The sequence below is a fragment of the Archocentrus centrarchus genome, chromosome 20 (genome assembly GCF_007364275.1).
Source record: "Archocentrus centrarchus isolate MPI-CPG fArcCen1 chromosome 20, fArcCen1, whole genome shotgun sequence".
NCBI lineage: Eukaryota > Metazoa > Chordata > Actinopteri > Cichliformes > Cichlidae > Archocentrus > Archocentrus centrarchus.
In genome coordinates this window covers 2,934,867-2,951,737 of record NC_044365.1, presented here as the reverse complement: position 1 = coordinate 2,951,737, position 16,871 = coordinate 2,934,867, and the positions used below count along the sequence as shown (strand labels likewise).

Genomic DNA, 16,871 nt, shown 5'->3' with positions numbered 1-16,871 from the left:
GGTCTACGTATATATGTCTATGGCAGAGCGTTCCACTCCACCCATTCAGCCATTTTTGTAGTTTGATAGCAGCGACGCGATTAGGTACCGGCAGAGAAACTTTTTATTCACAATATGAATGAAGTACACAAAGCCTCGACAAAGGAGCTGGCTAATGCCAGCATCAAAAATGACACTGAATCCCAAGACAAAAATGGCTAACACAAAGCCAAATAATGTTATTCAAAGCATGCAGTACAGTTTTATCCTCAAGTAGCTAAAAGCTAGCACACAGCACTAACAGCAGAAGGCACAATGCTACTACTATCAAAACAATGGCCAGGACATCATATCAACACACAAAATTCATGTCTAAAATAAAGTTTGTTAGCATTTTAGTGTCATTTGGAGCCTACTGCTTTGCTGTGTCCATGGTTTCTGTAGAGAGAAGGAACTGAGCCCTCAATCAGGTGAAGTTTTTTGGCAAATCCCTCTTTATACTTTTGGAGGTTGCTGAAACACTCGTCCTTGAAGTGCTTAGAGCAAATGCGGAGGATTTTCCCCTCTGATGTAGGTCCATTTCCCAGAAATATAAAATTTAACCAGGCACTTGGAATAGGCTCTCATGCCGGGGGGGTTATGTAAGCAATTGTGTGGGTTAATACACCCAACAACCGAACATTTTGACTTACCTAACTGCAACTCCGGCATAACTAAACTGGACTACAAAATCGCTATGAGAAAAAAATGAAGGATTGATGAGATTGGTTATCTGGAAGTGCATGACCTGGTTTAGCAGTTCCACAGCAAATACTGTGACGTAACAGATAAGAAAGCGTAACAATGAGCAGAGAAAACTGAACAGCCTCAAAAATATGACCCAAAAAATCCACGCAGCACCGGGACAGAATGCATTTAAATTTCCTGCACTGCTACACACTGAAACTACACAACAAAATGTATTTAAGGGCTAAAACAGTGGATTTTGCATGATATGTCTCCTTTAAGTTTGATTCTACTTTGCGCCCTGCATTTGGGTCCACCCCTCCCTGCCACACATGACACTCAAACTGAGGACACAAACATGGATGTCTGTTCATGACAACATTTGATTACTGATGTCAGCACACAAACTTGTTTTCATAAAGTTCTAAATTTCATCAGAAAGTCAGCAGGTGAACTCAGCTTTCTTGGATCTCTGATGTGGATCATGTGACCTGCTTTCTACTTTCCATGACAGGTCAGAGGTCAACTGAGTGGAGAAAGCTGACTGTAACTCAGTTACTTCTGTTACTGTGACCTCACTGAGTGCAGTGTTAATTTTGACAGCAAATTTTGATTTAGTTTTAGTCATAGTCGTTTGACGAAAATATAATTTAGTTTTATCATAATTTAGTAATCTGAATAGTTTTAGTTTTAGTCAACGAAATTATCCTAAGAATATAGTCAGCTAAATCTACAGTTGATTTAGTCGACTAAAATATAAAGGGTGTAAAATGTAAATGCTTTTTCTTCAGTTCCCTTGAATTAGTCATTATACACAATTACACAAAATTAAACATTTATTAAAAGTTATGGAATATTATTAATAATATTAACATTAGCGTTTCACCTGCTTCCCACACACCTGATCATTAACACCACCTTACTGAGATAATCCGAGCGTTTTACAGCAGGACGCTCTGAAAGGTACAGGGCAGTGTTCAGGACTAAGATTATAAAGGCTAATCCACCGCGGTGTGGAGATTTGCTCTGAACACAAACTGGGAAAAACACTTTACCCTGCATGACATTAAAATGCTGACCTTTGCATGGAGATCTGGGTGACTGGTTTGCAGATGTCGTTTAAGATTTGTCGTGTTTTTACCCGAGATAGTCGCCCCACATGGTTTACACATCGTTTCGTTTGTCACGGCATCAAAGGACAAATGTGTCCATACATCGGCTCTTCCCTTTCTCCCTGCTGACATTGGTTACATAACTTAATTCTATCAGATGCAACGACAAATCACAGGCTAGTTTGGTCTTACGGGTTTAGAACAAATTTGCGCTACTGTGCGTTTGATTGGATGTTTTCCTAACTTGTCCCGCCCTGTCACAAAATTAAATAAGTTCTGATTGGATTCCGTCCACGCCAAGAATTTTCGTCTCGTTTTCATTCGTTGACAAAAGTGTCAATTAATTTCGTCATCGTTTTTATCAATTTAGGTAGTTTTTATTTAGTTATCGTCTCATTATTGTCATGAAAAAAAGGGTCGTTGATGAAAACTATGAGGAAAATATTTCGTCAATGAAATTAACACTGACTGAGTGTTTATGCTTTATGTCTCAGCCTGACTGAAGGATGATGATGGAGGAAGAGGAGGACAGAGCAGAGGTTGCAAGATCCAGAGGTCAGAGGTCACAGTGTGCAGCATCCACCTGTCTGTCTATGAAGAGTAACTGGTCAAGAGGAAATAATCCAAATTTCAGTGATGAACCTGGAGCCTCAGACACAAAGTAAGAAACAGTTTCTACTGTAAAACTGACCTGATGATGATGATGTCAAAGGTCACCTTCCTGATGACTGAAAGCTTTCAAATGAAAGCTGTGTGTGAGTCTGCTGCTCTCCCACAGTTTTTAGTCCTTCTAAGCTCAGTTCAAAGTGAACTAACCCAAACTGAGCTGCACACAGTGATTGTAACACAGTGAAGGACAGAATCAGCTCTCTGTGATGGAAGGCTTTTACTGTGAAGGCTCTGCAGGAAGTACTGAGTTAACAAACTGCAGGCATATCACTGAGTGTTTAAACAGACAGGCAGACAGGAAAAGCAGTTCATTAGTGCTGCTGAGATCAAAGGAAGCATCACTTTGGTTCCAGCCTGAATGCTGGATTCAAACAGAAAAGTAGCTCCACTTTTCCTGTTCTCTGTGACCATCAGAGCTTCTGCACAGTGTCGTCACATCTGGATCTTTGTCAGCAACAGTCAGCAAATGATTTTAGTGATAAAGAAATGTGTTCACAGAGAGAGGAAGAGGAGCGGTGTCTGTGTGGAGGAGCAGCCGTCCTGCTGTGCTTTGTGTCAGGACGTCCTGAAGGATCTGGTCTCTACCAGCTGTGGACACTGGTTCTGCAGACAGTGCATCTCCTCATACTGGGACCAGTCTGCTTCATCAAGAGACTCCTCCTGTCCCCAATGTGGAAAAAGATCCAGAACCAGAGCTGGACTGCAGACAGCCAGTCAGAGCAGCTGTGGACAAAGTAAGACTGAACATCTGTCTGCTGATGGACTCATTTCTGAAAACTGGACTTCTTGTTGTGTTGTTGACACATTTCAGAGGTTTCTTTCTCTTTAGTCTCAGTGTTTTTGTGTCTTTCAGCAGATGCTGGTCTGCAGGAGGTTTTAGAGGAACATAAGATCAGTCTGAGGAGCAGATGTGAATGTGTGACTGAAGGAAGTGATCAAACAGGAAGTGGAACCCTCTTGAACAGGATCTACACTGAGCTCTACATCACAGAGGGACAGAGTGAAGAGGTTCATACCCAACATGAGGTGAGGCAGCTGGAGACAGCTTCCAAGATGGATGCCCTCCATGACAGACCAATCAGGTGCCACGACATCTTTAAAGCCTTCCCTGACCAACAGAGACCCATCAGAGTGGTTCTGACCAACGGCGTCGCTGGTGTTGGAAAAACCTTCTCAGTGCAGAAGTTCAGTCTGGACTGGGCAGAGGGCTTGGAGAACCAACATGTCAGTGTGGTGATGCTGCTTTCATTCAGGGAGCTCAACCTGATCAGAGATCAGCAGTACAGTCTTCTGGAGCTGCTCCATGTTTTCCATCCAACATTACAGAAGGTCCCAGCAGAGAAGCTCGCTGTCTGGAAGTTTCTGTTCATCTTTGACGGCCTGGATGAAAGCAGACTTTCATTGGATTTCACCAACAGGAAGCTCGTGTCTGATGTCACACAGAAGTCATCAGTCAGCGAGCTGCTGACAAACCTCATCGAGGGGAAGCTGCTTCCCTCGGCTCTCGTCTGGATAACTTCCCGACCTGCAGCAGCCAATCAGATCCCTCCTAGATGTGTTGACAGGCTGACAGAAGTACGAGGCTTCACTGACGCCCAGAAGGAGGAGTACTTCAGGAGGAGGTTCAGTGATGAAGAGCTGTCCAGCAGAATCATCTCCCACATGAAGACATCCAGGAGCCTCCACATCATGTGCAGAATCCCAGTCTTCTGCTGGATCACTGCTACAGTTCTGGAGCACATGTTGGCTACAGAGCAGAGGGGAGAGCTGCCCAAGACCCTGACTGACATGTACTCACACTTCCTGCTGGTTCAGACAAAGAGGAAGAAGAACAAGTACCATGAAGGACATGAGACGAGTCCACAGGAGCTGATGGAGGCTGACAGGGAAGTTCTTCTGAAGCTGGGGAGACTGGCGTTTGAACACCTGGAGAAAGGAAACATCATGTTCTACCAAGAAGACCTGGAGCAGTGTGGTCTGGATGTGACAGAGGCCTCGGTGTACTCAGGAGTTTGTACAGAGATCTTCAAAAGAGAGTGTGTGATCTTCCAGAAACCAGTCTACAGCTTTGTTCATCTGAGCATTCAGGAGTTTCTGGCTGCAGTCTACATGTTCCACTGTTTCACCAGCGGGAGGATGGAGGTGCTGGAGGAGTTTTTCGGGGACTTTCTAAATGAGTTCAAACATCATGACTCAAACTCAAAGTCTTTTATTAAGAACATCTCAATGGTTTTGGGGAGAGATGATCACGGTTTCCCATCTCTGGATGATTTCTTGAAGAGAGTCATGGAGCAATCCTTCCAGAGTAAAAATGGCCACCTGGACCTCTTTGTTCGCTTCCTTCATGGTCTCTCTCTGGAGTCCAACCAGAGACTCTTAGGAGGTCTGCTGGGTCAGACAGAGAACAGTCCAGAAACCATCCAGAGAGTCATCAAGAACCTGAAGGAGAGGAACAGTTATGAAATCTCTCCTGACAGAAGCATCAACATCTTCCACTGTCTGATGGAGATGAACGATCTCTCAGTACATCAGGAGATCCAAGAGTTCCTGAAGTCAGAGAACAGATCAGAGAAGGAACTCTCTGTCATCCACTGCTCAGCTCTGGCCTACATGCTGCAGATGTCAGAGGGGGTTCTGGATGAGTTGGCTCTGCAGAAGTACAACACATCATGGGAGGGACGACTGAGACTGATTCCAGCTGTGAGGAACTGCAGAAAGGCTCGGTGAGTCCAGATGTGCTCATGAACATCATTAATCAGAGTAGATTAGTACTTTCGTTCTTCACATAGTCACAGGACTAAATGACTCTCATTAGTTTTGGTTACAGACTGTAGGAATCAGTGATGCTAACTGGCTAAAGCTACACCAAGTAGTTATTTTCACTCAGTAAAAGGAGTCGTATGAGGCCACTTTTAAATCCAGCTGATATTTGTCCACTTACGTTCACTGATTCATTCCAGCAGGTTGAATCATTTGTTGCTGTGGGCGTTTTTAAATGTGACTTGTTGTTCTCTTGCTGCTAAAATGTTTCTCTTCCTGCTGGAAGTGGGAAATAAACTCCCTGCTGTCTCTTCCTGTCTCAGCTTCTGTGTTTTTACAAAGGTGGAGAGCAGCTAGTTTATTCAGTCTGAGCCTTACAGTTAGTGTCACAGTGAGTGGATGGAGCTGCGTGAATCACTGGAACATTACAGAAAGTGCCTCCACTGACAGAAGCCGTACTCAGTGCTCCACCTTGTCATACAAATTAGTATCACAGACTCTGGGTTATTGAATTCACGTCAGACATTAGAGGTCGTGACCTTTTTCGTGAACTGGTGTGAGACTGCACTGTGATGTCACAGCTGTTTCCTTGCATTCTTTGTCAACACTAACTTTAAAACATTGATGTGACTCTTCACTGTGACAGGAAGTGGTGTCATAGCACCACACCTCTGTCCTATGAGGAAAATGTAGCTGTGCCTCAGCCTCACAGTAGGGCTGTGCAATTTATCAAATTTCAATTTTGGCTCAAACAATCACAAAAATAGTGTAATCGACAAAAACGATTATTAAAATTACTTTTTGTCATTAAGCTCTGTGAGTAAACTCTTTGGACTGAATTATGCTATGTAAGTGGCCATCAACATTGTCATTAGGCTTATGTGAGGTGCTCATCTGTTAATTACCGTTAATCACCAAGGGAAATCCCCTCCAAATCCTACGACAAAACCTGACACTCACCTCCTGAGAAACGTAACTACACGTCTGGTCGATGCAGCCGCAGCAATTGTGATTGACCCGTTCAGCACCGTCGGTTCCTCCCGTGCATTTCCGGTTACTTTCCTCACAGTTTCTGAATTTATCAGTGAGAGAATAACAATCATGGTCTCAGTATAAGGAATAATAATCATATAAGGGTCAGGATCAATATAAAGACTCACACATGTCAGCAGATTTCTGGAGGGAGATTGCTGAACCTATCTGAGTGGACGTGAGGGAATGAACAAAAACTAGAGGTACAAATGCGTTTGGACCTGAAACAAACTGAGCACAGCAAAGAGTGAGGACCCAGGAAGGAAAATTCCAGCATTTGATTGGCTTCTGTTGGCTGGTACAACATTAAAACACTGGGACATGACCGATCTGTTCAACCAACTGAAGTTCAAACACCACAGCCTTGCTAGTATAACCAGTATAACTCTGGGCTGTGATGGACCAGCGTCCATGTTCTTGGATTGAGTTACTGACTGGAATTAATTGACTATAAATATCGAACACATGTACAGGATCTGTCAGTGTGTTATGGCAGTGCACTAACGTGAGCAAATTTATTTGGTTCTATTTCTTCTATTATTTGTCATGATAACTGGTATTACATTTCGATTTATTTATATATATATATATATATATATATATATATATATATATATATATATATATATATATATATATATATATATATATATATATATATATATATATATATTATTTGTCATGATAATATATATATATATATATATATATATATATATATATATATATATATATATTATTTGTCATGATAACTGGTATTACATTTCAATTTATATATATATATATATATATATATATATATATATATATATATATATATATATATATATATATATATATATATATATATGTTATTTGTGTTTAATAATGTATTTTTTTTGTTGTAATTTGTTTATATTTTTATATTTAATTTATATATTCTGTTTTTTTAGTTTTATTGTAGTATTTATTGATTTTCAAGTGCATTAAATTTTACAGTATGGAGCCCACAAGGGAAACTGAAGGGGGAAAAAAAGATGTACTTTTGAGAGAAGTTTTTAATTTAAGGCCCTCAAAAGTGAACATGAGAGGTTTAATTCTTACTTCTTCCTAGAATTTGAAAGTACCATTAGCTTAGTCTGGTCTGCATGGAGGATGCATTTTAAGTTAATTAATGAATGCTGGACAGCAACAAATGCTTGCTGCAGGGATTCAGTGGTCTGAATAAGAGTATGGAGGACCAAAACTGACATAATTAGAAATAAAAGCAGAAATATATATATATTTCTGCTATTATTTCTGTTATGGTCCATATAAGAGTTGGACCATAACAGTAAATAACTGTCATCAGCATAAAAATGCAGGTTTGCACCTGACGCATTTAGACCCAAGTAGGGGTGCGCGATATTGACAGAAAGTTAAAGTTTGCTGAGTGTGTGTTTTGTATAAACATCCAAAAAGGGCAGGATAGAGTAAAAAATAACTTTTTAAAAATAAAAGTTGACCTGGTTTGACCTGAATCTTGACCATATCTATCTTCGAAAGCAAGCTACACACATTAAGGTGAACAAGTTTAAGACCAGACAAGGATTAAAAATTAGATGGTGTTGTGATGGACACAAACTCAAGACCTGGGTTTGGTTTCACATTACTAGATAAAAGTAATAATAAGACAATGTTGACATGTTGAGATTAGGGGTGTGTGCGACTAGACCACTAATTGTCATTATTGTCACTACTTGGCAGCAGACATACAAGTCGGATAGCCTAATTGTTGAGATTTTAATTGATACCCAGTGCCATAAATGTTTGTCCTGAATGTAAAGCAACCATCTGCCACCAGATGGAGCTGCAACCCTGACATCATTATAGAAATAATTTGGAATATGGATGCTATGGATGTCCTGGTGCCTGGAAATCCTGCTGCTGCTTTGAACCATTGTTTTTGACCTAAAGGTCAAACAGGGTCATGATGCTTGTTTCAGTTTCTCCTGAAATCAGATCTTCTCTCAGCAGCTCTGAGTTCTTCATCATCATTGTCCAGTGATGAGTTTGATTCCTGCTCTGGTTGCTAACAGTCAGCAGGTTTCTCCTGCGTGTGGCCGTGAACAGGCGTACCTGACAGCAGCAGGTAGCAAAGAGAGATCATCTTTCCCATCTGGAACTCTTCACTGAGCTCAACTCATTCAAACTGTTCTGGAGTCAGATTCAAAGCAGGAAACAGTCCAAATGTTTCTGTTGACTCTGACTCTGGATCAGATGTGACTGACAGACCTTGGAGATTATGGAAGCCTAAATTGCTGCATTTCCATTAATACCTATTCAGCGCGACTTGACTCGACTCGGAACGGTTTGTAGGCATTCCCATTAGTACCTGGTACCAGGTGCTTTTTTAGTACACTCTCAGCCGGGGTTCCAAGCGATCTGAAGCAATCTGAAAATGTAACATTGAAGAACAGCATGCCACTGATTGGCCAGAGAGTGTCATCCCTAGTCATGAAAGTGACTCCTTCACCAGAATATACCATGCCATTTTTAAAACCCAACAGCAAGAAAATGGAGGCACACAAACCAAATGCTTCCGTGATTGGTGGGAGATGAGACGAGAAATGAGAAAGCTTATCATGAGGTCTCTAAGATAATTGCTGCTCACGGGTACCATCGCACAACACAGCAGTGTAGACAAAAGCTAACACACTTTGAGTCGCACACAAATTATGTCACAAGACTTCTGCCCGTGTTGCTATATCGACTCTACCCACACTGAAGTGTGCAATTTCACAAACAAAACCAAAATCTTTCATCACCCACGATCAGGTAAACCCTACAGAATAAAGGGCATCATTATATGTCAAACCACTAACGTCATATACACTACCTGGATTTAACCAAGAAATAGGTACTAGCCTCCTATTGGATAATTACTGCATGGTCGATTATCTTTCAGCTGGCAACAAGTTATTTAACCCCAACTGGTGCAATGAGTTGCTTCTCATTTTTTAAACAGCCATGTCAAAAGACACATCACGTGGTCGTGGAAAAGTCTGTTTGAGAAGGGTCAAATCATTGGCATGCATCAAGCAGAGCAAACATCTAAGGAGATTGCAGAAACTAAAATTGGGTTAAGAATTGTCCAACGCTTTATTAAAAACTGGAAGGATAGTGTGGACCCATCGTCTTTGAGGAAGAAATGTGGCCGGAAAAAATCCTGAATGATTGTGATTGGTGAAGAATAACAACAGTAGCACTCAGGGCTATGTTTAATAGTGAAAGTAAGAGCGTTTCCACATGCACAATGTGAAGAGAACTCAAGGGATTGGGACTGAACAGCTGTGTAGTCTTAAGAAAACCACTAATCAGTGAGGCTAACCGGAAAAAAAGGCTTCAATCTGTGAGGGAGCATAAAGATTGGACTCTGGAGCAATGGAAGAAGGTCATGTGGTCTGATGAGTCCAGATTTACCTGTTCCAGAGTGATGGTGCATCAGGGTAAGAAGAGAGGCAGGTGAAGTGATGCACCCATCATGCCTAGTGCCTACTGTACACGCCTGTGGGGGCAGTGCTGTGATCTGGGGTTGCTGCAGTTGGTCAGATCGAGGTTCAGCACCATTATGTGCTCAAAGAATGAGGTCAGCTGACTGCCTGAATATACTGAATGACCAGGTTATTCCATCAATGGATTTTTTCTTCCCTGATGGCACGGGCATATTCCAAGATGACAATGCCAGGATTCATCGAATTGTGAAAGAGTGGTTCTGGGAGCATGAGACATCATATTCACACATGGATTGGCCACCGCAGAGTCCAGACCTCAACCCATTTGAGAATCTTTGGGATGTGTTGGAGAAAGCTTTGCGCAGTGGTCAGAATCTGCCATCATCACTGCAAGATCTTGGTGAAAAATTAATGCAACACTGGATGGAAATAAATCTTGTGACATTGCAGAAGCTTATTGAAACAATGCCGCAGGGAATGCATGCCGTAATCAAAGCTAAAGGCGGTCCAACGAAATATTAGTGTGAGACCTTTTTTTTTAGTGGCGACTTTTTTTGGCCAGGCAGTGTACATGCTTAAATGTGTGTGTGGTTTGGCCTATGTTGGCAAAACCACACAATAGTTGAAAACTAGAATAACAAAACATCACTCAAACATCCGTAATCATGATACTAAAATCTTGGTTGTAATCTATTTTACCCAGGCCATACACAACGTATCTTCCTTGCATTACTGTGGCATAGAAGCCATTAAATCATCACAATGTGGCGGCAATATTTTTCTTACTCAAGAGAGAAGCATATTGGATACATACCCTCAACACCTTATCCCCCTTCAGTCTTAATGAAGAATGTGATTTGAGACCATTTTTGTAATTTTCTCCTTTTTATGCTGGGTCATTATCCTTTGCCACTCCTATTTCATTGTTTCATTATTTCATCGTTTTCCCATGTATTTCATTGTTTATCTGTAACAAAGAGCTGACCCTAGATCAGCCTTTTCAATTGCACCAGAACCCAGCTGATGAGGGAGCGCTGCGCTGTGCAGCATTGTGTGAGCTGTAGCATTGTCGGGAGGAGAAGAAGAGTGGCTGGAGAGTGCTAGTGTAACGGATTGAAACATATTTTGTGTTAAAAGAGAGACCCCCCCTTTATTTTTTTAATAGTATTTTTTTAAGTCAGAGGCACAAAATGTATGTCACCAGTAGGGGTGCTATTGCATTACTGTGGAGACTACAGGGCCGATGCGCAGCCGCAGCGTCAGAATTAAATGAGCTGGTGGCCTGTTACCATCATCTCCTCTCCGTCTTTTCCACAGATAAGCGATCAAAGTTCTTTTAGTGATCCAAACCTTGTTCTAAAGTTATCTCAATGAGTGTGGAATTATGTACAAACGTTTTGAATAAGATGGGAATGTTTAAGTATGTTTTAATGTGGGAAAAAGTTGTATTTGCCAGTACGGCAGGCGGCTTCATTTCTATCACGAGTCCACCATTGCACAGAGCTAAATGAGACAGTAGTAAAAAAAGGTGCTGTTCAGCACTGTATAAGCGTTGTGATTTACAGAAGTGCTTTCAATAAGATGAGGTCAGTTTGGATTATATTGTTTATTATTACTCTCCGATTTTAGTCAAACCGCCATGTTAAGTCTCTTCAGTGTGTTACCCGCCATCAGGCATACTTCCGGTCATGGGGCCAATAAGCTCTTGGGGGGGTGTTTGGGGGGGTGTGTGTGGGTGTGTGTTAGACTGGAAGTGAGGGAAAACTACGAAAGCTGTCTGAAGCAGCATCATAGAGTGGGTTAAGCTCTATTACAGTAAAATGGAAGTAAGCTATTGTACAAATGGAAATACAAATGGTTTGTTTACATTATTTTGTTACAAGTTATTACTGTCCTGTTTGAAATATACATTATTTGGACATTATGTATCATATTATTTGCAATTTATGAACAAGTTATTTGTCTACTGTGGTTTTGGTTTATTACTAATAATTATTGGAGTTGGCTTTATATTATTTAATGTTTATTGTAAGAGATGAGTTTGGTTTTTCTCATGATGTCAAGAATTAAATGAGCTGGTGGCCTGTTATCATCGTCTCCTCTCCGTCTTTTCCACAGCCACTGCATTAATTCTCACCTTTGGGCAACACAGCTGTGTGCCACTTGCTACCGCCCAGCTTCCCCTAGGGCTGGTGCCGGTAACACTAGCATTGTGATCGCTATTGTTTGGACCTGTGTGATTTTTAGGTAGTTTCTGGCTTGATATTAATCCCTGTGTGTGTTCAGTAACAAGTGAGTATTTGTCCAAGTTCTCTGTGTAGCTGTAGTAAGTGTTCGCATTTGTAATTAGTTAATAATCACCTTATCGTGGCTGCATTTTTACCGCGAGTGCAACGTAGCTTGTGTAATGGCGGACCTAGCTGTCCAGATAGCAATCACCAGTCATGTGAATATTTGTATATTTGCCAGTACTATTATTATTATTCCTGTGTGTGTCTTTGCTTGTTGGAATGTATAGAGATGGCCTTGTTACATCTGTTCCAGTTACATGTATGGAGGCTAAAACTGTTAACCACATTCAAGCTACACTATGCTAACCAAGACTAGGCTGAATTATGCTACAAGCTAAGTTGCATGTGTGAGCTTATGTATTGTGGTGATGGGAACTCATATCAGTCCATGGCTAGTTATGTTTTATATTTATGTTTCTTTCAGAACCACACACATACACACACACCCATCCCCACCATCCCCATATTATCCACATTGTATCCCATCGTATCATTCCATCAATCCCACAATAAATCTTCAGTGACAAAAGCTCTGGACTGTGCATTCTAATCGATGCCCCTGAGTGGCCACATCTACAGCTGAACTCAGTCAGTTAGTGAATGTCCCACAGAACAGTTTGGAGGCCCCAGTGAGATTACTGTGGTTACTGAGGATTTGCCAGAGATGTCCCAAGACCAGCAAACACCTTATCATGCAGCAGGTGCCCCCCCACGACGCGGCAACCAGCCTGGATGGAGTATTATGTTCAGCTTGGAGCAGGCACAAAACATTGGCATGTACCTGATGAGGCAGACCCCTTTTCCAGAGCACACCTATTACACCACGGCCAAAACATGATTCAGGAGCCGCACCAGAAGTCCTTAATGCTCTTCACCAACTGATGGAGGAGAATCAGAGAATGCAAAGGCAGATGCTGCAGCTGCAGCGGCGACTTGATGAGAGAGCTGCATCACCAGTCCCACAACCACACATGGTCTCTCTTATCCATTCTCCACAAATAGAGCAGGCAGCTTACCTGCCACGTCCATTACATGCCACCTCCAGCCACCACCTCCAGTGACAGATGACCCACTGTCACCTCTGGTGCCAGATGTGATTACAGAGCTCACAGAGCTGCTGAGGGACTTAAAGACAAACCAACAGGGGCCACACCCAGAGCCATACCCCCATACCAAAGCCACGAACCCCCGACTACTGCCAGCGTCATGTACCAGCAGAGAGGCCACCAGTAGGCTCCGCTGTCTCGCCCCAGAGTATGATGAGCTAGTGAACCTGATTCGTGTTGGAGGGCATCTTCACCGCAGTGACCAGCTGGACCTAGATGCCATCCACCCATTGTTCCAAGACCCCCGACATAGAGTGTCCCAGCTCCTCATCCATGATACTGACAAGAGCCTGCACCATCCTGGAGCAGAACGGTTGTTTGCAGAGCTACCTCACAAATACTGGATTCGGCATCCAGCAGCGTGAGGTAGTCTACCGTAGTCCGAAACCCACTATCCCTCTATTTACTAAAGGGGACCCGAGGGAATGTGCCAGGCTCAAGGTTGCCTTGGAGAATCTGTTGCCAGAGGACACAATATTGAGACATATGCCATCCTTGACGATGAATCACAGCGGACCATACTCCTCCCGGAGGCAACACAAAGGCTCAAACTGAGAGGCGAAGCCGAAGTCCTGGCTCTTCGAACTGTGCAGCAGGACCTCTGAGTGCTACATGGTGCCGCAGTGTCTTTCTCCCTCTCACCCGTTGATCAGCCGACAAAGTCCTTCAAGATAAACAGAGCATTCAGAGCGGACCAACTGGGAGTGGCGGAGCATACCTACCCTGTGAAAGCACTTCAGAGAAGGCATAAACACTTACGAAGCCTTCCCCTCCAAGCATTGAACAGGGTGTGCCCTCTACTGCTAATCGGATCTGACTACACTCATCTCATCGCACCTGTAGACAGGTGCGCCTGTGTCCTCCAGGAGCTCCAGCTGCAGTGAAGAAATGTCTTGGCTAGACCCTGCAGGGGACAACCAAGCACATCAAGCAGCAGTCCATCACACAGCAGTGTCTGCATCTCTCCACTCTCCCCCCGACTGCTGAGCTTCTTCATAGTATGGAGACACTGTTACAATTAGATGTCCTTCCCTACAGGAATGAGCGGCTAGTCACGCGTTCCAGACAGGACCATGACGCTGTCCACCTGCTCGAGACAAAGACTGTTCGGATCAATGTCGACGGTATCCAGCGCTATGAAACTCCCCTTCTCAGAGTGAAGGACATGCCACAGCTTAAAGCACCTAAGGAGGCAGTACTAGCCAGTCTCCGTAGCACAGAAAGGCGCCTGCTGAGAGACCCTGACAGAGCAGCAGCATATTGCGCTGAGATAGACAAGCTGGAGAAAGCTGGCTATAGCGTGAAGGTGCCAGAAGAGGAGCTGGGAGAGGCAGTCAAATCCTGGTTCATCCCACACCATATGGTAACCCATAACGGGAGGAACCGGATCATGTTCAACTGCTCCTATGTGTACAAGGGGGACAATCTTAATGAGCTGCTGTTGCCAGGCCCCCCTCTGAATGCAAGCGTATTAGGCGTCCTCCTGCACTTCAGGGAACACACGGTCACATTCAGCAGTGATATCCAAGGTATGTTTCATCAGGTGAGGCTGCTCCCTGAGGACAAGCCATTGCTCTGCTTCCTGTGGCAAACCCTGAAGACAGAGGAACTACCCAGCATGTATGTATGGCAAGTCCTGCCATTTGGCACAACCTGCAGCCCCTGTTGTGCCACGTTTGCACTGCAGAAGCACGTGTTCAACCACAGCCAGCCAGGTGAGGATGTCCGCATGTCCATAGAGTGGTCATTCTACGTAGACAACTGTCTGCAGAGCTTCTGCTCTGTTGAAGAAGCCCAACACCTGGTTGACAAGCTCACAGCATTGCTAGCAACGGGTGGATTTGAGCTGCACCAGTGGGCCAGCAACACGCCTGCGATCATCAGTCACCTCCCAAGGGAAGCCAGATTGGAGAGCGGTGAGGCTCACGGAGTCCAACACCAACCCCTAAGAGCTGGCCCTGGGGCTTTGCTGGCTCTGTACCTCAGACACCATGGGGTACAATTACCGGATAGTGGATCACCCCACACCTACCCTGTGGAACATCTATAGAGTCCTTGCCCGTATGTTTGACCCTCTGGGCTTTATTGTTCCTTTCACGACATGAGCCAAAGTCTTAGTGCAACGGTTGCGGTACAAACACAGAGACTGGGATGACCCCGCCCTACCTGATGCTGTGCTACAACCCTGGTTGGCATGGGAGGAGGAATTGCAGGATCTCTCCCAGATTTCACTGCCCGTGGTTATGTCAGCCCAGAAATGGGCAACCCTCGCTGTCATGGAGACCTGCACATCTTCGCAGATGCTTCAGAGAAAGCCTACGGCTCAGTAGCTTAATTGCGAGCAGAGAGCCCAGATGGCCATGTGGAAGTGGCTTTCCTGTCAGCAAGGTCTAGAGTTGCGCCAAAGAAACAGCTGTCAATGCCAAGGGTTGAGCTGTGTGCCGCACTAACTGCTGCTCAGTTAGCCTCACTGCTGCAGAGAGAGCTGACTGGGCCCATCCGCAATATCATTCTATGGACTGACTCCACTCCACTCAACTCTTCACATGGCTCAAGTCTGACTCCTGTTGATACAAGGTATTTATCGGCACCCGAGTTGCTGAAATCCAGGAGCTCACTGATGCCCAGGCCTGGAAGTATGTGGATTCAGCCAACAACCCAGCTGACGACATCACTCGGGGGAAGATGCTGCTAGAGATGTCCAGTAGCAGCAGGTGGAGGCATGTGCCAGCCTTCCAGCGACAGATAACAAACCTTTGGCCGGCACAGCCTGCGGCTGCAGTAGGAGAGGCAGAGGATGTAGCGGAGCTGCGAAGGCCAACTGTCTACTGCCTCACTACATCAATACGGACCTCACTGGGGCCCGATGCTGATTAGTGCTCCTCCTTTGGGGAATTGACAGAGGCTGTAGCTCGAGCCCTGTATGGGGCGGCGGCAGACCAGGCCTGTCTGTCTGTCAGCTGAAGACTACAGGGAGGCTGAGAGAGAGGTGCTTAGAAGGGCCCAGCAGGACAGTTTCCCTGAGGAACTGGACCTACTGAGGGCTGGCAAGCCAGTGCCAGCCACCAGTAGGCTCCGCTGTCTCGCCCCAGAGTATGATGAGCTAGTGAACCTGATTCGTGTTGGAGGGCATCTTCACCGCAGTGACCAGCTGGACCTAGATGCCATCCACCCATTGTTCCAAGACCCCCGACACAGAGTGTCCCAGCTCCTCATCCATGATACCGACAAGAGCCTGCACCATCCTGGAGCAGAACGGTTGTTGGCAGAGCTACCTCACAAATACTGGATTCTGCAGGGTCGCGAAGCAGTCAAGTGGCATCAGCATTCCTGCCCTGACTGTCAGAGGTGGAGGGCTAATCCATCTGTGCCAAGAATAGCTGACCTCCCACCGGTCAGACTGCAGCTAATTAAGCTCCCCTTCTTCTCCACAGGTGTGGACTGTTTTGGGCCCTTGACAGTGCAGGTGGGCCATCGTCACGAGAAAAGATGGGGCATTCTATTTAAGTGCCTAACAACACGAGCCGTGCACTTACATAATAATAAATAATAATACATTTTATTTATAGGCACCTTTCAGATAAAAAACAATCAAAGATGAAAGCAGCAAAAGAGAAACTTAAAGCTGTTTATTGTAAAACAAAAACTAGAATACAAAAATCCTCAGGGGAGCCAGATGAAGAGCAAAAGTCAAAACCAAGCGAGGCAACACACGAACACTCC

The 16,871-nt window shown here is 44.2% G+C and overlaps 1 protein-coding gene across 1 annotated transcript in view; it reads left to right on the top strand.

Moving 5' to 3' along the window:
• Positions 1 to 16,871, top strand: part of LOC115799967 (NLR family CARD domain-containing protein 3-like) — a 52,374-nt gene that overhangs the window by 21,459 nt on the left and 14,044 nt on the right. Inside the window, exons 2-4 of the mRNA XM_030757271.1 lie at positions 2,312 to 2,478; positions 2,985 to 3,220; positions 3,343 to 5,209. Coding sequence (XP_030613131.1) covers positions 2,324 to 2,478; positions 2,985 to 3,220; positions 3,343 to 5,209 — 2,258 coding nt within the window. The 5' untranslated portion in view covers positions 2,312 to 2,323. The remainder of the gene's footprint in view (positions 1 to 2,311; positions 2,479 to 2,984; positions 3,221 to 3,342; positions 5,210 to 16,871) is intronic.